General features: G+C 35.1%; 1 protein-coding gene across 5 annotated transcripts in view; it reads right to left on the bottom strand.

Annotated features, from left to right (window-relative positions):
- Nucleotides 1-4,043: 4,043 nt before the first annotated feature.
- The window catches only part of Rtca (RNA 3'-terminal phosphate cyclase), a 35,713-nt gene continuing 14,894 nt past the window's right edge, over nt 4,044-24,862 (bottom strand). For all 5 annotated transcript variants that reach the window (XM_004869129.4, XM_004869128.4, XM_021247835.2 and 2 more), the window contains exons 5-12: nt 23,565-23,623; nt 21,682-21,823; nt 21,297-21,421; nt 18,800-18,858; nt 10,244-10,338; nt 8,664-8,768; nt 6,093-6,195; nt 4,044-4,893 (exon numbers count right to left, since the gene is read on the bottom strand). In XM_004869129.4, the coding sequence (XP_004869186.1) occupies nt 6,094-6,195; nt 8,664-8,768; nt 10,244-10,338; nt 18,800-18,858; nt 21,297-21,421; nt 21,682-21,823; nt 23,565-23,623 (687 nt within the window). In that variant the 3' untranslated portion in view covers nt 4,044-4,893; nt 6,093. The remainder of the gene's footprint in view (nt 4,894-6,092; nt 6,196-8,663; nt 8,769-10,243; nt 10,339-18,799; nt 18,859-21,296; nt 21,422-21,681; nt 21,824-23,564; nt 23,624-24,862) is intronic.

Genomic DNA, 24,862 nt, shown 5'->3' with positions numbered 1-24,862 from the left:
CTACCTGTACATGATACATCTTACTATTTTCTCATTCCTGCCCTCTTCCCTTTGATTCCCCTCTTCCCCTCCTTATATACAAACCTCTTTCCATTTTTTCTTCTTTCCCTTCTTTCCTTTTCCCCTTCCCCCTCCCTTGTTCCCCTTATTTGAACATTTTCTTTCCATTTCCCAGTATTATACATTTTAGTCCTTATTTCCACTTTTAGTTCCTCACACCAGAGAAATAATGCAGTATTTAAACATGTGTGCTCAATTTATTTCACTTAAGAGTATGGCCTCAAGGTCCATCCATTTAGGTATAAATGTCTGAAGGCCATCCTTCTTCATGGCAGAGTAGTACTCCACTACATTAAAAAAAATCCTTTTTATCCATTCATCAGTTGATTGCCATTTGGGCTGTTTCCAAGATTTCGCTATTACAAAATATGCCACTGTAAATATGCATGTGCATATATCACTGTGGTATGATGCTTTTAGTTCTTTTGGGAAGATACCAAGAATAGTTGGGTCAAATGAAACCTCTAGTTTTAGTTCTTTGAGGAATCTCCACACTGATTTCCACAGTGGTTACACCAGTCTGCACTCCCATCAACAGTGGAGGTTTCCTCTTCCCCCACAGCCCTGCTACCATTTGTTATTGGTTGATTCCTTGATAACAGCCACTCTTTCCGGAGGGATGTGGAATCTCAGCATTGTTTTAATTTGCATCTCTCAAATGACCAGTGATGTTGAACATTTTTTCTTTTTTTGCTATTTCTACTTCTTCATATGAGAAGTATTCATTTCAGATGCCCATTTTTGGACTGGGTCTTTAAATCTGGAAGGGTCTGAGTTTTTGAGTTCTTTATATATATATTCTAGATAGTAGTCCTTTGTCTGAAGAACAGTTGGCAAAAAATTTTCCCCAGACTGTGGGTTGTCACTCTGGTGGTGGTTTCTCTTGCTAGGCAATAGCTTTGAATAAGATGAGAAACAGTTGTTGATTCTTTGTGATAGTTTCCTGTGCAACTGGGGTTTTGATCAGTCTTTACCTACACTAATGTCTCCAAGGGTTCTAGCCTATCTTCAAGCATGTTAAGTGTTTTATACTTAGACATTTGATCCATTTCGATTTTAGTTTAGTGCATGGTGAAAGATATGGGTCCAGATTTAATCTTTGGCAAGTGGAAAGCCAGTTTTTCCAGCACCATTAAAAAGGCTTTCTTCCAGTGAAGCTGTTTGGCTCCTTTGTCAAAGGTAAGGTGGCTGAGTATTTCTCAAGTTGTTTCTGCATCTTCTAATCTGTTCCATTGATTCTCAGGTCTTTTTTTTTTTTGCCAGTACCATGCTGTTTTTATCACTGTAGCTTTGTAGTATAATTTCAAGCCAGGGATTGTGATGCCCTCTGCCCTGCCTTTGTTTCCTAAAACTGCCTTTGCTATTTTAGGTCTCTTCTGGTTCCAAATGAATTTTTAGGGTTGTTTTCTCTAATTCTGTGATATGCTGTTGGAATTTTGATTGGGATTGTATTAAATCTGTATAACAATTTTGGATAATACAGTATTCTTTTCCTCAGTTACATGGACACTTTTCAAGTCTTTACAACTACATGGATAGTGTGTTTCTTATTCCACAGTGAAGGTAGAGTACACTCCCAACCCTATAGAGGATCTAGTGGACAGTACTATACTAAATATAGAAAGACAGAACACTGAATAGCTTTACTTTTTTGGCCAAAATTCAATGCAGTTGACTTCAAACATTTTGGTCACAAAAATTTTCCTGAAAAGAGTGTTAAAACACTACTATCTTTATACTTTTAAGTTGACTTAAATTTTTTTTTATCATAAATATCAAGTTATAGTAAAAGACTGGATTTTAATGTTTTATTTCCATTTTTAAATAAAATGATTCCACCACTCTCAAATTTATCCACTGGAATCTAAATACTAAACAATGGAATCTAAAACTGTTTGATACTAATTTTCTAAAATTAAAAAAATACATTTCACATCTCCCATAATTCTATCTTATTTTTAATCTTAACAGTTCAATTTGTCATATTTCCTTACCATAAAAAAAGTATATTTGCATCATTTTAAAATTTTCAGAGAACAGAATTCTCAAGAGAAAATAATTCTGACTCAATTTCTTAAATTTTGTATTTTTGAAACATTAAATGTAAAAAGTAAATTTTTTTGCATGAAAGCAAATCATCTCAATTTTCTCATTTATTATATTTATTTTCTGTCTCCCTCATGAGAATGAGAGCACCAGGAAGGAAGGAATTTATGTGTTTTGTTTACCAATGTATCTTAACCATTTGGGAGAATGGCCAACACATAGCAGGTGCTCAGTAAATATCCACTGAATTGAAAGAAATGTAAAAGTTTATTGGTAATGTGTCAATGAAATGTCTTTTTGAAAATTACATGATATATCATGGGATAAAAACTGTTAACTGCTGGAATGACAAACAGTTCAAAGGAAATCAACAGCGAAAAGGTTATTAAGTATGAGACCTAATAATAAACATTATTTGTGTGCATTATTTACATGATATTAACAATACAGATTTTAGAATCTATAACTTACTCCACATGGTAGGGATAAATAAAAAGCAAAGAATTAAAAATTCATATTAATAAGCAGTAAATTTTCAAAGTTAAAATAAAGGACTTAAACATTCTACTAGCTTTTTGGCAAAGTTAATGAAAATGTTTCTTCTAATAATCAGGAAAAAGTTTTATTTAAAGATGCGATGTTGACTGTTGATAGTTAACACTGAAGCTTTCTCTTATTTAAAATCATGCAAAATATAAAAATAAGATGGAAGCTCGAATCACTGAATAGGCTTTCAGAGACTGTATCAAACTGTTCCTTTATTTAATAGTGTTTTAGAAATTTTCCTGTACTATGGGAAATGTACCAGAACAAGATTAGAACAGGTGAAAAATAAACTTTTCTTCTGCAGAGAGGAAAAGAGCAATTGTAAAAGAGGAGCTAAAACCTGGGACCTATACAGCCCTACCTTGACTTTAGGGGACTCAATTTGAGCAGAAAGTACATATTTAAGCAGAGAAATTTAAAAATCAGTTGCCTAAATTAAGACTACCAATGCCTGGAAACTGAAACACACAGCAAGGCTTTGGGAAACTTGTCATGGTACTCTGTGAGGCACTTGTTTAACAAATATTTTACTCTGTTGTACAGAATGTCAAATCAACAGTATTATTTGCATTTCTTGGTCTAGAATAAACAAGCATGCTGAAATAGAATTTTGTACATAAATGGAAAATAGAAATTGAACTGCTTTTAAAAATAGAAATTCAAGACACTTTGTAGGACTTATAAAATTGTCCTTGCAAGTTATCTGTCTTTGATTTACCTAAACTGAGATCCAGGAACAGTAACGGCCAAGCTTATTCATGAATTCACCACATACAATAGCTGAACTTCAATCTCTTACTCTCAACTCCCCAGTCTCTGCACTCCAGCCACCGCTTGAACACTGCCAGCACAATATATCAGAAACAGCAGGGACCACAGCTCAAGGAGACCCTCGAATTTATCACAACCCCTCCAACAACTACATTAAAAGTGTAGTTTTACTCTAAAAGATTTTTGTGCTAAAAATACAAAGCTATCTTTTAAAAAAAGTCAACAATTTATAAAACTTACCATTTTGTAAAAATCTAAATAACAAGCAATATTCCATCACTGTATTTAAAGTAAATTAAACTTTACAAGGCCATAAAAAATCGTTAATAAAAAATAGTGTCTATGTACATGGATTAATTTTTTTCATTATAGTATTCTATACGAATTCAGAACTTTCTGAATGTTATAATACCACCCTCTGGATTTAATCTTAGATTATGTTTTAATTATCACCAGATAAAGGCCAAAACAGACCGGAATTTTAGAGTTCCTCCCATATTACAGTACAGTATACTGATATATCAAACTGGTTTCATTTGAGTCACCTACAGGTGACCAGAAAGTAACCTAAATGTGGCAGCAGGCTAGTTGTAAATAACAGAGTAATGAAAACACAGTCATAAAGGCAATTACTTTTTAATGCTACAAGGCAAGCAACATATCTGGAGCCAAATTTGACCAAACCTACTAGGGTTAAAATTTTGCAACTCTAATTGTCAGCTTTCAAAATATATTCAATAGATTGAAATTCAGTATTTACTAAGTGTCCATTAGGTGCAAAGTACATAGAATAAAACATCGCCTATTATGTGTTATTACTGATACAATCAAGTATATTTTGTGTAAAGTTGTCTCATACTTTACATGCAGTTTCACCAGAGATTATAACTACACAATAGTCCCCCCTTATCCACAGGGACTATGTTACATGACTCCCAGTGGATGCCTGAAACTGCAGATAGTACCAAACTCTATATGTACATTTTTTCCTATGCATATACACCTCTGATAAAGTTAGCAATGATATTAAATTAGAACAATTTAACAATGCAATTATGCACCAGATGTCTTTATCATTGAAAGACTGTATACACAACAGTAGCCCCATAAGATTATAACAGATCTGAAAAATTCCTATTGCCTAGTGACACTGTGTCCATCATAACATCAAAGCATTATACAGTGCTCACATCTGAGCTGATACTAGTGCAAACATACTATCCTGCGCCAGTCATATAATAACAGAACACACAGCTATGTACAGCACATAATACTTGAAAATGGAGCTGGGGACAGAGTTCGGTGGTAAAGCACTTGCCTAGCATGTTCAAGGCCCTGGGTTCAATCCCTAGAATTGTAAACAAAACAAAATAAAAAGCCAAAACTCGATAATAGTAAGAATAAAAAACAACTGTGTACAGGCTGGGGATTTAGCTCACAAGCACAAGGTCCTGAGTTCGATCCCCGGTTCTGCAAAAAAAAAAAAAAAAATTAATAAAAAAACCCTGTGTACTGGTTTATATATTTATTACAGTATACTTTTTTCATTAGAGTATTCTCCTACTTATAAAAGACAAAGTTTACTGCAAAGCAGTACACTGTGTTATGCTAGCAGGAGTCTCATACACCTCGTGTTTGTGCTCTCTTTATTACATCAAGAGGCTGGCAAATGATTAGCTCATACTATCTACATTTGTGAAGGATACTCCACGATACTTGTTAAATAATGAAAGAGCCCAATGATACATTTTCTAAAATGTATCCCTATTGTTATGCAGTGTGCAACTACATAATATGTGAAATATAGTCTAAGTATCTTACTGTAGTGTACTCACCCTTCTTGTAATGATGTGAGATGATACTTAAGGAAGCTCTTTACAGCTTCCTTGACATATCTGAGTTGCCAGCACCATTACATATGCACACTTGGGGCCATTAAGTAAAATATGAGTTATTTGAACACAAGCACTGCTGTCCTACAACAACTGATCTGATAACCAAGACAACTACTAAGACATTAATGGATACTGTATACAGATGACACTGGAAAAAGATGACTCACATTCCAAATGAGACAAAATGCAAGGTGAGAGATGTCATCAAGCTGCTCAGAATGGAGTGCCATTTAAAACTTATGAATTACTTATATCTGGAATTTTCCATTGAATATTTTCAGACCACAGTTGATTCCAGATAAATGAAACCTCAGAAAGCCAAACAGTGGATAAGGAAATTGCTATACCAAATTATAGATCAAATCTATACATATGACTTAATTTATTCATAAAAAAAGAAAACAACCATTTACTTCAAATAAAAAGAATATTTTATTCAATATTTTAGTGGTTTTTTTTGGTACCGAAGATCGAACTCGGGACCTTCCACTTGTGAGGCAGGCAGCAGAACCACTGAGCCAAATCCCCAGCCCTCAATACTTTAATATTGAAATCAGCTATCATACATATCCATCAACTTTTATCATCTGTATTCCAGAAGATATTTAAAGTAAGATTAATTTGATGCAACATGCTTAGCAAATCTAGAACATCGTAATTTACCTTCAAATTTACTCAGGTCTTTAATAAGTTACTTTGTATTCATTGTGTTATACTACATATGAAATAAATTAGTGCAATACATCACTGAGGTATCATTTAATAGGTAAATACCCTATATATTTGGATTTGTCATCCCAATTCCTTGGCACTCAATAATGTAAGTGTCTTTAGAGGCATCTTCTTCATCTTCTGATTTCTTCACAGTAAATTTAGCCTGAAACCAGAAAAATATTTAGTATATAAGTAATATAAAGAGGATAGAGGGAAAAGCCCTTAACTCCTACTTAAGTAGGCAGAGAGACAGTACCAAACACATTTGTTGAAGAAGCTAGAGACAAAAAAATCAAATGATTCATGGAAAATTCAACAGCCTAGAGATAACATTTAGTTCCAGAATCATAGTTCTTGTCCAGAGATATTCATTCTTGTGGAGTTCTGTCACAATAAATATGCCTAGGTCCCACTCCATACCTCCTGAATCATAAGCCCCAGGACAGCAGTCAAGCCACGTTCAATTTTGAAATCTGAACTTGTTGGTTATAAGACACTTCTCTTTGTGCCCTAAAATTTCACTCAAATGTGGAACTGAAACATTTAACTTTTTTATTGGCAAGTATAAATTATCATTAAATATCACTAATTTTTTTCTTGCCAATTTAATTCCCTAAGTACATTATTCAAATAGACCTAGTTCAGAAATGGGAGGAAGATGGTATGATAGTGTGACTAACATCTTTTTTTTTTTTTTTTGACACAGGGTCTCCCTTTGTGGTTCAGGGTGACCTTGAACACACTATGTAGCTCAGAATGGTCTTGAACTCACAGGAATCCTCCTGCCTCTGCCTCCCAAGTGTTGGTATTACAGGCATGCATCACCATGCCTGGCTTTGAAACATTTAATAAAACTGAATTAAAATCAAAACAATTACATAGGCTGTTGTGGCAAAAACATTTCAAGTATGACTAAAATATTACAATTCTTTGAATTTAAAAACAATCTTTGGGGCCATACTGGACAGTAATATTCACAAATTCTTTTAGTTTTAGTATTATATGACAGCATACTGACACACAGTGGACATCTGAAATTACTATGGAATAAACAAACATTGAATACTGAGGTAGATAACCAATTTTTTATGTAGTTATAACGTGTGTTCATGTTTTTCCCCCAAATTACAAAAACAGCTGGGGATTTAGCTCAGTGGTTCTGCTGCCTGCCTTGCAAGCACAAGGACCTGAGTTTGATCCCTGGTACTAAAAAAAAAAAAAAAAAAAAGCATGCAAATTACAAAAACATTCTGAATCATTTCCAGCCTACATTTAAATCTACTTTCTAGGAGCCTTAAGAAACTGACTAGCTCAAGTGTGATTTTACAAATGAACTATCTGCATTGAGGCACAAAAAGATAAACTTCACAACAAAGCTGAACAAAGCAAAGTGAAAACTACAAATTCCCCAGATCGCAGCGCTTTCTATTACATATTCACTTCAAATAACATGAAAGTGTCTACCTCAATATATGCAAAGTTCTGTAAAAAGTGAAGATCATAATGAATAAAACTTGCTCCTTGCTACTGAGGAGACAGACAAGTAGTTGTTATAAATACAGGATAAGTAGAATTTTAAAATTGTTAACTTTCTCATCATCAGACATGATTGGCCTTCAATTCATCAGCCTTTTCCTACAGTTTAGCCAAAACCTACCTATTCTTTATGGCAACAAATATTCTTACTATTAACAATCACACCAAAAAGAAGAGTAAAGCAATGGTTTTGGGCTTAGTACACATCTGTAAAGCTTCACTCCCTTTTTTTACTAGTGTATAGTACCGGTAAATTTTTTTAAATGTTTCAACACCTTCCTACCTAAAATTGAGTCACAAATTTTGTATTATTTTATAACAGTATATTATAAAGAATATACCAAAACAAAAATATGCTACATGTTACAGAAAAAGGCAAGAAATGGAGCTATACATATTGTTTAAAACGGAGATAATTTAAGTAGAAAATACTTAAATGTAACAGTGGTTTTACTGGTAAGGGAAAATTCTGTGTATTTTCTATAAAGAAATTAGTATTTGTTTCATGATGACACTAATATTCTTTTTTTTAAAATTAAGAATCTCACTGAAAAAATACAATTACAATTTTTTTTCTTTTTTGGTACCGGTGATCGAACTTGGGACCTCATGCTTGTGAGACAGGCAGCGGATACAATTACAATTTTATGTTAAAATTGTAAATCTACTCTTCCAAATTTAAGAGGATTAGTAAATATTCTAACAACAGAATCAGAAGAAAAAACTTTTAAATTCTTCATAAATATTTAGGTTTATAGCCAACAATGAATCCTTCGTGACATCACCATTTCTATCTCTTCAGTACCACAGGGATTTTAACATGGGCCTTGAAATATGCTTTCCTGGGTTTGCTCAAAGCCCAGCTCTGCCACTAGAAATATGGGCTCAAACAATTTAATTGCCTTAATTTACTTACATGTAAAATAGGAATAGTAGCAGCCATCTACAATGCTTATGCAGAATAAGATGCTTCCAATTAACTGCTGTTAGCCACATGTGTGCCACAAGCACGTACTGTGACAGCAGTTACAATCATTACTGAATTTCCTGGTTATGAAAATATGACCCATTTACTCCTTCTAATGGAATACTCACCTTTGCTAGTTGCTCAGCAAAATGTATAGCTGTTTGTGTATGGAGTGTAACTGGTCCTGTTTTTATTCTGGAAACTCCATTGGCTAATGCCATGAAAACAATCAGCTATTGAAAATAGAACAAAGAAGAAAATTCTTACACATTTACTAATATTTAGACTATAATTCTACTGTTGTCCATAACGAAAATACTAGAAATCAAAACAGCTAAAAAAAGAATTTCTATTTCTTTAGGTTTCCAAAAGTTCTTAGAAGATGATAGAAAATCTGTTACCAAAACCAGCAATGTGGAATAGAAATGCTTAGCATTGGCTCTCAATACAGAATTGGGGGAGAAAGGAGCAGATTACTGAGGATTCAACCTAGGGCCTTTGCACTGAGTCCTTCCCCAGCCCTTTTTAAGACAAGTTCTCACTAAATCCCTAAGTTGCCTAGGGGATTTGAATTTGCAATCCTCTTGCCTTCCAGAGTGCTGGGATTACATGCCTATGTCAACACACCCACCTCAATATCAAAGTTTTAAAATTAATGTTTAAGAATAAAATATGAAATTGAAAGCTGATATATAGTTAACAGCAACTATCTCTACAAGCTGGTATATAAAATATGACAAGTTTCTCATTAAAATTATGTTTTAATGAGAATAAACAGACTAATACAGAATTACTGGGATACAGAGTAATTTGGGCAAGAAGGAAATAACTAGATATAAGGAAGATGTTATAAGAAAATGATAAATCTTGAGGAATAAATTTCCTGCTGCAAACAAACCCAGGCCGTGTGCATCTTAGGCAAGAAAGAACTCTTCCACGGAGCTGCACCCCTAAATCAAAGAATACATTTCTTAATGTAGACTGCTGATTTGAGAATAAGGAGAGAAAAGTTATGGTAGAGAGGAAAACATATAAAGACAATGAACAAAAAGGTCTTATTTAGAAACATTCAATAGTACTTCTCAATGTGAGGAGTAGACAGGATATGCAAGTGGAGATGTTGACAGGCACAGGGATATAATGAATAAGGAATGAAGAAGAAAGTTCTGAGCACGGATACAAATTTAGGAGTTGTCAGCATACAGAGGGTATTTAAGCCAGGACACTGGACAAAATAAGGGAGTGAACAGATAAAGGAAACAGGCATCAGGAAACGTGAGGAGACAATAATCTAGCAAAGGAGACCAAGACAAAGGAGGCTCATTAAGTGGAAAGACAACATTATTTCAGACCAAGTGAAGCCAGAATTTCAAGAATAAAGTAACTGTGCCAAATGCTATGAATAGGTCAAGTAAGATGCACATAGAAAAGTGAGGAATACAAATTCCAAGGGGATACTTTAAAAATGATTTAAGTAGGATTTGCTTATCAGTGTCTGAAGGCCAATACAGTAAGTCCCCGATGTACAAACATTTGAGAAGTTGCACAGGTGTAGTGTACAAGATTCACTTTGTCTGCTTACAAACGAATCTGACTTACGAACAATTCTCCTGGAATGAAACTCATTCATAAGTCTAGGACTTACTGTAATTAAATTTATACTCAATCTAATACAGGCTGGAAGGTTTTATCCTGAAAGTGTCATTACCTGGTCTTGCAGATACTCATCCACAGTACCACCATGTCTAAGATTTGCTAATAGCATTTCAGCAGCTTCAATTCCAACCTTGTCTGCATTAACACCTAAGATAAGCACAATGAAAAAAAGAAAGAAAAACCTAAATTAATTACTGAGAGGCAAAAGGTTTAATTGAAAAATCCCAGTTAGCACTGGTATAATATTTTTTTAGGTCTCTGAACTCACAAGATGTATCTTTTAGGATAAGATCTTTAGATATTTAATCTTGCTAAATAGCTGATGGCTTGGCATATACAAATACTTCCTATCTTTAAGTACACTAGTAAAAAAAAGAAATAGGCTGCTTTGGCCTATTTAAAAAGTACTAATTATAAAGCCAGTTTAAAACTAAGTTATGACCCTATAATGGTATGCCTCAATTTCAAATTTTAAAACTCAGGATTATACAAGTTATAATTAGTCTACAGGCATCAGAATTAAAGGATTTTTAAAAGTCAGAGAATTAAGTTTCATCTAAAGAAAAGCTAATAACATTCTCAGGTCAACTATTTTAAGGTTCTAGTCCCTATAAGACTTGAACAGATGTTAAGATGTGCATCAGAATATTTATGCCTTCCTCTACTTCCTACCTCTTCACACGTGCCCCAAATCTTTGGTACAACATTGAATATAAAAAAACCTATCAGGGGCCAGGGATTTAGCTCAGTGGCGCAGCACCTGCCGCGCAAGTGCAAGGTCCTGAGTTCGATTCCCAGTACCGGGGTGGGGGGAAGACATTCCCAAAGGTAGTTGCTTGGACATAATATAAGCAACTCAAAGCAACTGTTACAAAATTAACTCTAAATTCAACATTACATAATCTACAAATTGGGAAACATAACTAAAATAAGCCTAACAGAAGTAATTCTCCAAATTACTCTAAGGTTATTCTTTGCTACAAATGAAAATGTCTTCTAAAAATTAAAAATGTGGCTAATCTTGTTTCTATGAGTATTTTATATTTGCAAATTTATTTAACTCTATTTTTAGAGCAGATACGATGATAAAGTTCTTTCATTACCAACTGGTCAAATATATGTATGACTGAAACAGTCTGAAATATGTTGTACTACTTAAATCTCTCTCTTTCTTTTGCTGGGGATAGACGTTACTGCCATGCATATACTAAGCACATGTATATTCTACTACTGAGCTGCATGTGTTCTACCAGAGCTACATGAGCTGCACCCTCAGCCCCTACCATTCTTAAATAAGCTACTTAGCCTCTTCCATTTCCTCTTTTAGAAGGAGATGATAATAACTGTACTGCAAAGTTGTTATAGAAATAGAGACAGTATTTATAAAGCATCCATTCCCAAGATAATAAGCTATTAACAATAATGGTAATATTGACTACTCAATACTACTCATTCCTTTGCTAAGAAAACAAAAGATACCCATGTTTCCCTGAAAATAAGATCTAACTGGGAAAAAAAGCCACCTCAATCAGTCTATCCCTCCTTTACCTGCCATTACAGAGGAGCAACCAAGAGAGAACAGTGAGGTATGTATAACCTTCTGCATGACACTGGCCATCACCATGGTGACAACCATAGGTTGATCCAGTTAAGTCATATTTTCAGGGAAACATATTGGTCAAGTATGAGAGAATTACAGGATAGTTAAGTGCTAATCTCTAAGGTATAAATCATATGTACAACAGGAGCTTAGAGAAGGAAAAGAGGCTATAGGTGCTAGAATAATTACAGAAGATTTCATAGAGCATGAAGGACTTAAGCAGGTCCTTGAAAGATGGCTAAAATTGGGGTGAAGGATGTGAAAGAAAAGTCCTGGCTTTATAATGCAGGTTAACCATCCTTAACCTGAAAATCTGAAATCCAAAATGCTCCAAAATTTCAAACTTTTTGAAGACCAATATAACACCAAAAGTGGAAACTTCATACCATGAACCTGTTTCACCCACAAAATTATTTAAAATATTGTATAAAATTATCTTTAGGTTATGTGTATGAGATCTGTATGAAACAAGTTACTGTCATGTTTGGACTTAGGCTCACCTGTAAGACATCTCACTATGTATACGGAAATATTCTAAAATCTAAATAAATTTAAAAATCAAGGCTGGGGATTTAGCTCAGTGGCACAGTGCATGACTTGCAAGCTCGCAAGCATAAGGTTGGGAGTTCGATCCCTGGTACCAAAAAAAAAAAAAATCAAAACTCTCGGTTCCAACCATTTCTTATACTCAAGTTATTCAAGATATTCAAAGATATTCAAGCTGGATCAGAGAGCCCAATGAACACTAAAGATTTCTGTCGAGGCAAAACATTTCACTTCCTACCCAACGTAATGACAAATAATAAAATAATATGGATCTACATTATTATCAGTTATTACTACAAGCAGCTCGTGGTAACTGAACAGATGAAGAAAATATGAGAATTTTGCTTATTAGTAAAATGGTCTCCCCAAAGGAACAAAATCCTAAATCTCAATGCTTTTCTAATTGACAATATGATATTTTCAGTGCTTCTTTAACAAGTAGTTTAATTTTAATGTCGTGGGTTTGTTTTGTTTCATTTTATTTTGTTTGTACTGGGGATTGAACCTAGGTCTTCACACTGAGCTATATCCCCATCCTTTTTTATCTTTTTTGGGGGGGAGGGGGTACTGGGGATCGAATTCGGGACCTTGCGCTTGCAAGGCAGGCGGCGGAACCACTGAGCTAAACCCCTGGCTCTTTTTTTATCTTTTGAGACAAGATCTCACCAAGTTTCCAAGTTGCCCAAGCTGGACCTGAACTTAAATCCTTCTGCTTCAGCCTCCCATAACTTTAATGTTTCATAATGCAGGAAATTAAAATACCTACTGATCTGGGTATCTACTAGCTTATTAAAAGGACAAAAACTAAAAAAATAGAGGAGCTGAGGAACATGATGGAATCCCAACACAGGAAACAAATTGAATTCATAAAACAGATGTGAACAGATTTCCAGGAGACTAAAAACTCCACTGAAAGTTTCCTCAGCAGAATGAGCCAATGTGAGGACAGAATTTCAGATATAGAAGAGAAGATTGCAATTAGTGACCAGGAAAACAAAAATTTCTTTAAAATTGTAAGGGACCATGAGAAAGTAATACAGCAGCTGCTACACCATGCAAAGAAGAATAACATAAGACTGATGGGAGTCAATGAAGAAACAGGAGAGAGTGCAGATGACATAAAAAAACTGTTCACAGAAGGAATGGCAGAAAACTTCCCAAGCAGGGGAAAAGAACTTTACATATAGATAAGTGAGGCATATAGGACTCCAACTAGCCTTGATCAAAAAAAATCTACATATAGGCATATAATAGTTAAGATTCCACAAACCCAACAGAAGAACAAATTCCACAAACAGTTAGAGAAAAGAAACAAATCACATACAAAGGAAAGCCCATCAGAATCACAGCAGACTTTTCAACACAAAAGGACAAAAACTATACAATAGTTACCAGATTGAACAGAAAACACAAAGAAACTTTAGGACATCAGAAATACATATGAATTATCACATATACTGAACAAAGAAAGTGCCTCCTATGAGCCAAGGAACAGGACTGCTTAATTAGAGGCATAATTCATCTTAGCAGATTGTTTTGCTCCCATAGTAAAGAACTTAACTAACTGAAAGACAAGAATAACCAAACAAGGGTGGGGCTGTAGTTTGGTGGGAAAGTGCTTGTCTACCATACAGGAGACCATGGGTTCAAGCCCTACCACTTCAAGGGGGAAAAAAAAGAATAACCAAACAATGCACTGATTTTCGGTAATATAAACACAAAATACATACTTTCTTTTTCTTTTTTTCTTTTCAAGGTACTAGACATTGAACCCAGGGCCTCTTGTATACTCGGCAACATTCTACCTTCCAACCAACCAAGCCACAACCCTAGCTCTACATTGTGTTCATAATGCAATTACATAAGGTTGGAATAGATCCTATGTAATCACGATCCAATCTCATTTTTCAGTTAAGAAAATCCCAGAGTATGTATGATAATTTAGACAGAGGACTAAAATTTAAGTCTCCTTGCTTTTCGTTTTGTTTTCTATTATAACATACTGTCTCAATTTAAAACATCAAGATCTAAACAAAATGTCACTACTTTTATGGAGTTAAAGAATGTTACAGCTGGAAAGCTGGGTGTGGTGGCGCAGGTCTGTAATCCCAGCACTCAAGAGGCTGAGGCAGAAGGATCGCTGAGAGTTACTGGCCAGCCTGAGCTACACAGTGAGTTCCAGGCCAGCCTGAACAATACAGTGAGATCCTCGCTCAAAAAAAAAAAAAAAAAAGCTATAGCTGGAAGGATTTTAGGGATACTCTAGGCTAATTTTCTATTCAAAATAGTTTTAGTAACTAAGACAACAATAAAAACATGACTAGTTAGGGCTGGGGATTTAGCTCAGTGGTTCCGCTGCTTGCCTCGCAAGCTCAAGGACCTGAGTTCAATCCCTGGTACCAAAAAAACCCCCAAAAACAAACAAACAAAAATGACTAGTTATAACTTTGTGCCTCTACCACATACGCTGTCAATAACAAGCAGCTAATGTTGCTTCTGGTAAAAACTTTTAGTTAAACATTGGTATTCAGTGTCTGGTACCTTCCCAATTAATTTAAATCAGAAATGAGACAGGACTTGGATAATGGAGGCTATGACATGATCTCTGAGACCCTTAATATACAGACAACCTAGATTAAGAGAGAAGTCCCCAAGTTGTCTTTGCATTCACTAATGACATCTCCCTTGGCTGACGTGCCTGACAGGAAACAAGAGAGGGTGCCGGGAGAAATCAATAATCCTAGCAAGTCTGTTGCTCTTTTCCACCACTGTAAGTCTAAAAATAAGTAATCAAATGTACTATCCCAAAACAACTTCAAAATAAAAGTTGTTTTCTCACAAAGTGAGAAAAAAATATTGATAAGAGTATCAGAAATTTTTTTCAGGGCTGCTCAACAAATTTCATGTAATAAGAGTAATGGACCCTTTACAATGTCAATGCAACATAGCTAAAATTATCATCTACCCTGGCAAACTACCTCCTATTTTCACAAGTTGTAAATGCATCTAGCACTGTTAGACACCTAGAAGGTCATTCTTCACATCTCTTCCCTGACCTCCCACATTCAATGGTCACAAACTGTCTATTCACCTTTCTAAATAAACTACTATCAGTCACTACTCACTTCTCTAGTCCCAGTCACATTAGTTAATCCATAATCTTACCATTTTGGGGCTGAGTTGTCATAGACTTTGGTCTTCTACCTCTAGCATGGCTAACATTTCTTACATAGTATGAGAATTAATTTTCCAAAAATCTCTTTTCCTCCTTAAAATTTTTATATTCTCAGGATGAAACATAAAACTTCTTTTCACATGCCAACAGCCTTTCGAAATCTGGCCTTTGTTGATCTCTATTCTCTTCATTCTCCATCAGCCCACCCAGACCCTGTACCTAGGTATACTTGCAGTCACCTAAACACAGAATATTCTTTTTTGTCAGCATTTTCCTTTCTCTCTCCTTCTCCTTGGTTCTCACTTTAAAAACAAAACAAAACTGTACCTTTAAGATATAATAAAATGCTAAGAACACATATATAATAAAAGAGTTACTTTAGTGAAACACATTAAGATCTCCATCATCTCACACAGTTACTCAATTTTCCCTTCTCTAGCAAGAATAACTATAATCTACTCATTCAGCACAAATCCTGACTATAATAAACTATTGGCTATATTTGTCATGTTGTACACTGGACCTTTGACTATGTATCTGCTAGTTTGTATGCTTTGACTTACATCTCCCCATTCACTCCCCCCTCAACCCAACCCTGATAACCATTCTTTTATCTTCTTTCTCTGTATATCTGACTTTTTATATTCTACACATAAATGAGATTGAACAACATTTTTCTGTGTCTGGCTTATTTCATTTAGCAGTATGTTCCCTATGTCCATATTGTACCAAAGGGCAACATCTCCTTTTTTAAGGCTCAACAATATTTGAATGTGTCTGCATATCACAGTTTCTTTACCCATTTGTCCACGGGACACTTAGCTGTTTCTACATCTTGCTGATTATGAATAATGGTGAGAACATGAGTGCAAATATCTTTATGAGGTGATTTTATTTCCTCTGGGATTAGGAAGAGGGATTGCTGGGTCATATGGCAATTGTATTTTTAGTTTATTTAGGAACTTCCATACTATTTTCCATAATTGCCCTACAAATCTCCCTTTATTCTCATTTTTTTGTCTGGCTAACTTCTATTTATCCATCTACCTGGAGAATCACTGAATGGCAAAAGCCAGATTTAAAAAGGATTCTTCCTCTGTGTTCCTAGGGTTCCACAGGGATATCGTATCAGACTAAGCTAGGAATTGTGAACAGTAGGGCTAGCCTCTAAATTCCTAGAACAGCATCTGGTACATCACGGTGCCCAATTATAAGACAAACTGAACTCATTCCTCCCACTGCAGAGCAAGTTTTTATTACTTGTAATGAGTCTGTTCAGTCTCTGCTTTATATTGCATTGTCTCTGCTTCTCAAGACTTACAGATACTGTAGGCAGTGACTCAGTATCCTTACTGATCCTTCACTGCACCTAGTATGGAATTAATACATAATAAATATATACTTTAGATCGCTACTTCTCAAACTTCAATATTCTTTCCAAGTCCCTGGAGAATTTGCTAAAACAGATTCCCAGGTCTCAACCAGAGATTCTTTTTCAGTACTGGGGATCAAACTCAGGCCCTTGCACATGGTAAGCAAGTACCCTATTACTGAGCTAAGCCACTGAAAATTAACAATAGGTTGGGTAGGGGATTTAGCACAGTGATTCGGCTGCCTGCCTTGCAAGTGCAAGATCCCGAGTTCGATCCCCAGTATAAAAAAAAAAAAAAAAAAAAAAAGGTCTAGGAGAGGTCCCAAAATTTGTATTTCTAAATAACTCAGGTAATACCAGCATATTGCCTATCTACCAGCCACACAAAAGTGTTTTAAACAGAATTCATTAATATGAGGTCAACTGGAGATATTGTTCTTATTCTATCATGTTGATTATATTTGATGCCCAACTATTATCTAGATCTACACATTGAGTAAACTAAGATGATATGCTTTTATATTCAGTGGTAATAAAGAGATTAAACAACACAGCTATCATAAGCATTTTTAAAGATGCTAGTACAAAGTACAAATAATCAGCTACTGTAAACAACTAGAAGTTGCCTGACCAGCAAAAGTAACTGATGCATGGAATTATTTCTTCTTGAAATGCCAAATCTTTATAACAAGTTTCTCTTTCTCAAAAATATTCAGTAATTTCTAATCACCAAATCACAGTAACTGTTAAAACCACTGGATGTGAATTGTATGGGAACAGGATAATCAGAATGTCTCAAGATATTGTTCCATACTACTTAAATGTAAAGGGAAAAGGAACCTTTATAGCAAACATCTAGATGACGCCTCCCTTACCTATGCTATCAGCCTCACCAATAAAGGGCAAACTGACAAAACTACATGTCCCTTGATGCAGTGCAGGGACATGTACACAAAATCATCTACATGATATTCTTACTAAAAATGTTTAATCAGAATAATTGAACTATGAGGTAATCAGGCAGACCAAATTGTGGGAAATTCTGTGAGAAAATGGCCTGGAGTTTTCAAAATGTCAGTTATACCATGAAAGGGGGGTGGGGGGAGTAAAGAGAATATTCTGTATTAAAAGACAGACTAGGGCTAGGGATTTAGCTCAGTGGTACCCCGTCGGCCTCACAAACGCAAGGTCCTGAGTTCGATCCATGGTACCAAAAAAAAAAAAAAAAAAGACAGACTAAATAGCCAAGACAATCAAATGCTCTGTGTGCTTAAAAAAAAAAAAGCCAAGCATGGCTTTTACCCCAGCACTTGGGAGGCTGAGGCAAGGGAATCATGAGTTCAAGGCCAGCACAGGCTAGATCCTATCCCCAAAACCAAAAACCAAACTGACTCACCACCACCACCACCACCACTACCACCCCAGCCTAAAATCTCCATATGGCTCTAAACACTATTTTGGAGACAGCTTGTTAAGTCTAAATGTGCCTAGGGTAACTACATATAACAGACAAATTCTTCAGGTGTAAAACAGTAGTGTGATTAGACAGGTATCATTCTTTGGACATACATATATGCTGCAGTACTCAGAGGAGTGAGGAATAGTGCCTGCAACTTACACTGAAATGATTCAGAAATATAAACAATACATAGCCAAATGTTCAAGACTGATGAATCCAGGACATGGTGTTTGATGACTAGCTGAAGTAAGCATTCAACTTTTCTATAGGTGTAAAAATTTTCAAAGTATAAAGTTAGAAGAAAGACTTGAAAGTTTAACTGACTCAAAAGCAGAATTAATTAACTATATCCTTTTAAATCTGTCACCCACCATTCTCTATAACACAACAATCCCGATAATTAAAGAACTTTACAGCAGCACTGGAAATCATAGGTCTCCTTTCATTTATGTATACCTCGTTTACCAAGTGATGATCCAGCAAACAAACAGCCAGTAGATGTCTCAGCAATAATGCTATAAAAAAAGAAAAAAAAATTACTTATGCTTACAAATATCATAAAACTACACACAAATACCACACAGGAGAACAGTGATTATTAAATGGCAAAACTACATTTGACCAGTATATTCTAATAGTGAAATTCTTCCTACATAGTGTGCTATGGTTAAATCTAGAATGTCCCCCACAAGGCTCATTTTTTGAAATGAGGTAACTGGAAAGGTAACTGGATGCTGAATGTGCTCTTGGAAAAGGTGTATACCCTACCCTTGGAGGGTTTATCTCCCTCCCCAACTTGTTCCTTCTCCCTCTACTTCCTAACTGCCATGAAGTAAGCAGATTTTCTCTGCCATGCCATTCATGCTGTTTCTGTCTTGGATCCAGGAAACCACAGACTAAAACCCTAAACGATGAGCCAAATTAAACCTTTCCTCCTTTAAGTTATGGATGTCAGATTATTTTGTCCACCAAGGACAGGAGAGCTCACTAATACACAGAGTAATATGATTAATATTTTCCATCAGCCTTAATTAGGCCATTAATATCTTTTAGCACTTAACGGGGAGAAGTTATATGAGATTCTAATCCACTTACAGTAAAGAAGCTGCCATCCTTTCCACCCCAAGTTACTAGGTCATCACACTAAGTGGTACCATTTCATAGACATACGGTACTATAAATTGTCTTATGATTATCTTATATAAAAAGCTCTTTTGCAGAGACTTCGGTTTTGTTCTAGTTTTTATGTGGTTTTATCAAAATTAGTACAAGGATTTAGTTTAGTTTAAACCTTTTATTGAAATATCTAAGGTTTGAAATTTGAATATCCACAAACAACATGGTACTTTTAGACTTTTAAAAATGTAAGAAATTTTTATAATAAATAAATTTTTTATAAATTTTTATAATAAATTAATTAAATTTTTATAAATTTTTATAATCCTAATTGGGTTGGTAGAATAGTTCTATTTCTTTTTTAAAGAGACCTTTACCATATTATTTATTTGTGAATTAATTTCACATGTGAGGTATTTTAAGCAATTGGAAATACTTCTTTGAGGACCACCTTCAAAGTCTAACTTCTGATTAGCTTAAAAACTTCACTGTAAATTGGGCATGATGGCACACGCCTGTAATCCCAGCACTCAAGAAGCTAAAGCAGGAGGATCACTGCAAGTTTGAGGCCACTTGTGCTACACAGTGACTTCAAGGGCAGCCTGGGCTACATAGTGAAATCCTGTCTCAAAAAAAAAACCAAACTTCACTATGGTTATCCCTGATTACTCAGGGGAATTGGTTCTAAGACCCCTATGTGGATACCAAAATCCAAGCATGTTCAAGTCCCTTACATAAAATGGCATAGTTTATATATATAAACTATATACATCCTCTTATATAGTTTAAAACATCCTTACATTAGTTACAATATCTAATACAACCTACAGGATATGTAAATACCTGTTATACCATATTATTTAGGAAATGACAAGGAAAAAAAAGCCTGTACATGTTTAATACAGAAATAACTTCTTTTTTTCAGTTTTTTGATGCCAAGGGTCGAACCCAGGACCTTATGATTTCGAGGCAGGCAGCAGCACCACTGAGCTAAATCCCCAGCACTTTTTTTCAGTGTTTTTGGTCTGTATTTGTTTGAATCCAAAAATGCCAAACTCATGAATATGCAGGGATGACTATATAAACAAAAAGAACCTTACAAAATAATAAAAGGCAAACAATCCCCAGAAAAGAAAATCAGAAATAATCATCTTAATTCATCATACTGTTATTTATATAGGAATACCCTTTAAAAATATACCTTCTTTTTTTTTTTTTTTTTGGTACCGGGGATCAAACTCAGGACCTTGCACTTGCGAGGTAGGTGGTGGTACCACTGAGCTAAATCCCCAGCACAAAAATATACCTTCTTGGGCTGGGGATTTAGCTCAGTGGTTCTGCCACCTGCCTCAAAAGCACAAGGTCCCGAGTTCAATCCCTGGTACAAAAAAAAACCAAAACATATATATATATATATCTATATATATCTTCTTAAAACTATAAATTTAGCAAAAAACTTTTAAATAGAATCATTATTATGGTTTGACTTATAAACATCCTCCAAAGGCCCATGTGTTGAAGTAGGTGGGCTAAGGTGGGGTGAAGTGAGGCTACTGGAGGGGGTGCCCTTGAGGGAAGACTGGAACCCTGGCCACTTTCTCTCTTTGCCTCCTTGTCACCATTAAAATGAGCAACTGTGTCCACCAAATGCTCTTTCCTTCAATACTAGCCCAACAAAGAAGAAAACCAATTCCTAAATCTCTGAAACTCTGAGCTAAAATAAATCTTTTCTCCTTTTAAATTGTTTATCTTAAAAGTATTTTGCCACAGAGACAGAAAACTGACTAATAATATCAGGGATCTAATCCAATGTCTAAAAAATGTACATTTTTCTCACATTATTCCATTTCCATTGCCAAATGCTTGGTCCTTGGGTTCCTGAACAGGCTGAATGCTCACATATAGGTCCCTGATCTCCTTTCTGATGCATCGTACAGCTGCTGCCACCATATCTTTTGCTACCTGTTTTGGCAATAAACAATAGAGAACAATACAGTTATTATCTGGATAACTGTTTTCAAACTTAAAAGACATAGCAAATAATTAACTTTTATATGAACTGTTTAAAAATTTTATTTTCAAGAACAGAGGCTACTAAATATTTTTAAAATCTTAATGAAAAGATGAATTAAAAGATAGGCTTTTTCATTAATTTCAAATTTTAGATGACATAATACTTATCAAGACAAGCACACACTACTAAGAACATTTAGACAACTTACTTTAAATGGCAAAACACCAGCAACAAAAGCTCTTCCATATATCTTAGTCACAGAGCCACGATCAGTTAAATTTATTGGGTTCAACTGTTTAACTGGTGACATCTGAACGATTACTTCACCACCCCCTTTTGGGTAATAGCCCCTATAAAAAGCATAACAAATACCCTCATAAACCAACTGCACAACAAAAATGAAGCTTAATATTATATTAAAATAATGTGATTAATATTGAGACAGGAAATTTACAGAAGTTCTAAATAATATTTTAGGGCTGGGGATTTAGCTCAGTGGTGCTGCACCTGCCTCACAAGCACAAGGTCCTGAGTTCAATCCCTGGTACCAAAAAAAAGTCCATCACCTAAATAATATTTTCGATCTGGGCTATCCAATATGGTGGCCTCAAGCTACCTGTGACTATTAAATTAAGTACAGTTTATGGCTGGAGGTGCAGCTCAATGATAGAGTGAGTGGATCCTTGGCATATGCAAAGCCCTAAATTCAATCTCCAGCACCAAGACAAATGTGATGGCACTTCCTGTAGCTCCCAACTATTCGAGTGGCTGAGGCAAGAGAATTCCTTGAGCCCAGAAATGGAAGGTCAGCCTGAGCCACACAGCAAGACTCTGCCTCCTCAAACTAAGTAAAATAAAAATCCCCACTAATTTTTTTGAATAAAAAACAAATAAGTAAAATTTAGAAACCAATTCACTGGTTATATGAGCCATATTTCAAGTGCTTAGTAGTCACATTTGGCTAATGACTATCCCATTGGACAGGAGAGACAGAAACCATTTTCCTCAAGGTAGAAAGTTCCACTTGACAGTGCTGTTTTAAAGTACATATAACCTCTTTATACCTGGATTTATTTCTTTCTGCCATTTTCCCAGGCCTAAGACAAGGTTTGGCAATGGTTGGAGCTCAAATAATTATCTGATGAAAATATTTAAGTAACTCAACACTAATAACATTTTAACTCAAATATTTAGTGTTATTTATTCTATCACAGATGCTGAAAATGAGAGTGCTTCTACCCTGAAGGAATTCTCCATCTGGCAGAGAGATGATCCCACACAGTCTACTAGAATACAAGTAAGGGGGGATACAACAGAAGTGCAAATATGAATTCCAACTAAAGCACATTTATGGGCAGTTGACACAAGAAACTGTGATTTTTATTTTTAAAAAATAACATTTCCGGGCCAGGGATTTAGCTCAGTGGTTTCATCACCTGCTGTGCAAGCGCAAGGACCCGAGTTCGATCCCCGGTACCAAAAAAAACCCCCAAAAAACATTTCCAATACTGAGGAGAGCAGGGGAGAATAACATGTACAAAGAAGATGTGAAGTGCAAGGCACAAAGTATGTTTAAAGAGCAGCAAGCAACCATGTAGTTAGACTATACATCAAACTGAAATGAGGGGAAGGAAGATGAAGCTAGGAAGGTAAACTGGGGCAAGACTGCAAAGCACTGAAATGCCATGCCAAGAAATTTAACCTTGTTACTGTATTACAAAAGGAAAACTTTAAAGAGAAATTACCTCAATGATATGTTTCTTAAGAAAATAATTTTGATGACACATGGAAGAGAATCTCTTACAACTCCATAGTACCTAATCCAGTGTCTGCACACAGTGAATCATTTGATGTGTGCAGCTGCATAATAAAACTAGATGTGAACCTGCCTCCGTGTTGAAATTCCCTTGAAAATATTTCTCCCAAGAAACAAATGAATATCACATGTAGCTGCTTTTAAGGCTTCACATCCCTAAAGCTTATTGTTTTTAAGCATCAAAACACAATTATTTCCTACAAGAAATGTAAAGTGCAATATATTAAGTATATAAGAGCCCAAGTAATGGATCAAAAGGACAAGAAGTAACTTACCTCATTTTAATGTCACAATTAAATTTGAAACCAAATTTTTCAATGATTGGCTTGAAGACCTGAAAAATCAATTGTTACTTTAGCCACCAATATGCGCTGTTTCCACAAGTATAACTATTAAATGAAAAGTTTTCTGTACTTAGGTGCTACAAGTAATAGGACATCAAGGACATGTAGGCTAGATCCATTTTTCAAATGAAAAAACTGGTATGTAGCTAACTTTAAAAGTTTAACATTTAGTTAATCAGGGCTGTGAAAGTCAATCTAATAAAAAAAAAAATCAACTCAGGATACTTGATCCCAGTGGCTATTTAACTCCAGAAACTAGTATTTCTTAAGCCTTCTCAATGTACTACTATACATTATAAGAAATTACAGGGTGCTGATGAACAAGCAGCATTACATTTTGTCTTCTCAGTTTTTAAATACAGTTGAAATCTCACTACATATACAATATTTTAATCCTTGTTTTATCTGATATTATAATATAAACATAAGCATTTTCCTAACATCATAAATTTCTTCCTAAATACTTGAATGACTGCATGACAACCAGGCCTAATTTATTTAAGCTTTCTCCAAGCTAAATAATGATACATATTACATAATGGTAATTATAATTTATATAATGCTCTGCTCAAATACTTTTTGTAACATTTGCCTTTTGCTCCATTTTGTAATATTTAATAAGGGTAGTTTCCTTGAAGTGGAACTACTAAGTAGAGTGAATAACTTTCATTATACATTCTATCACACTGACTTTAAGACTGTACCATCTGTTACAATGGCAGTGTTTCACAGGAAGACAGAATTTAATCCTTAGGTCTAAGGTAACTCTTCATATCTATTACAGACAAAGCAGATTTCAAACCAAAACTAATTAAGAGAGACCAAGATGGTCACTACATCCTTGTGAAGGGAACAATCCAAGAGGAAGAGGTGACAATCCTAAATATATATGCACCAAATACGAATGCCCCCAACTATACAAAACAAATATTAATGGACATGAAAAACCAAATAAGCACTAATACAGTTGCAGTGGGGGACCTCAATACCCCACTATCACAAATAGACAGATCATCTAGACAAAAAAATCAACAACGAAATTCTAGAACTGAACTAAGCCATTGAACAAATGGACTTAACAGATGTTTACAGAGTGTTCCACTCCACATAATTAAAATACACATTCTTTTTGGCTGCACATGGGTCATTCTCCAAATTAGATCAAATGCTAACTCATGGGACATGTCTAAGAAAATGTAAAAGAATTGAAGCTACCCCCTGTATATTAT

Source organism: Heterocephalus glaber, unplaced genomic scaffold (assembly GCF_053883595.1).
Source record: "Heterocephalus glaber isolate CG9 unplaced genomic scaffold, H.glaber_assembly_v1.0 deba00001442, whole genome shotgun sequence".
NCBI lineage: Eukaryota > Metazoa > Chordata > Mammalia > Rodentia > Bathyergidae > Heterocephalus > Heterocephalus glaber.
This window is presented reverse-complemented; position numbering and strand designations above follow the sequence as displayed.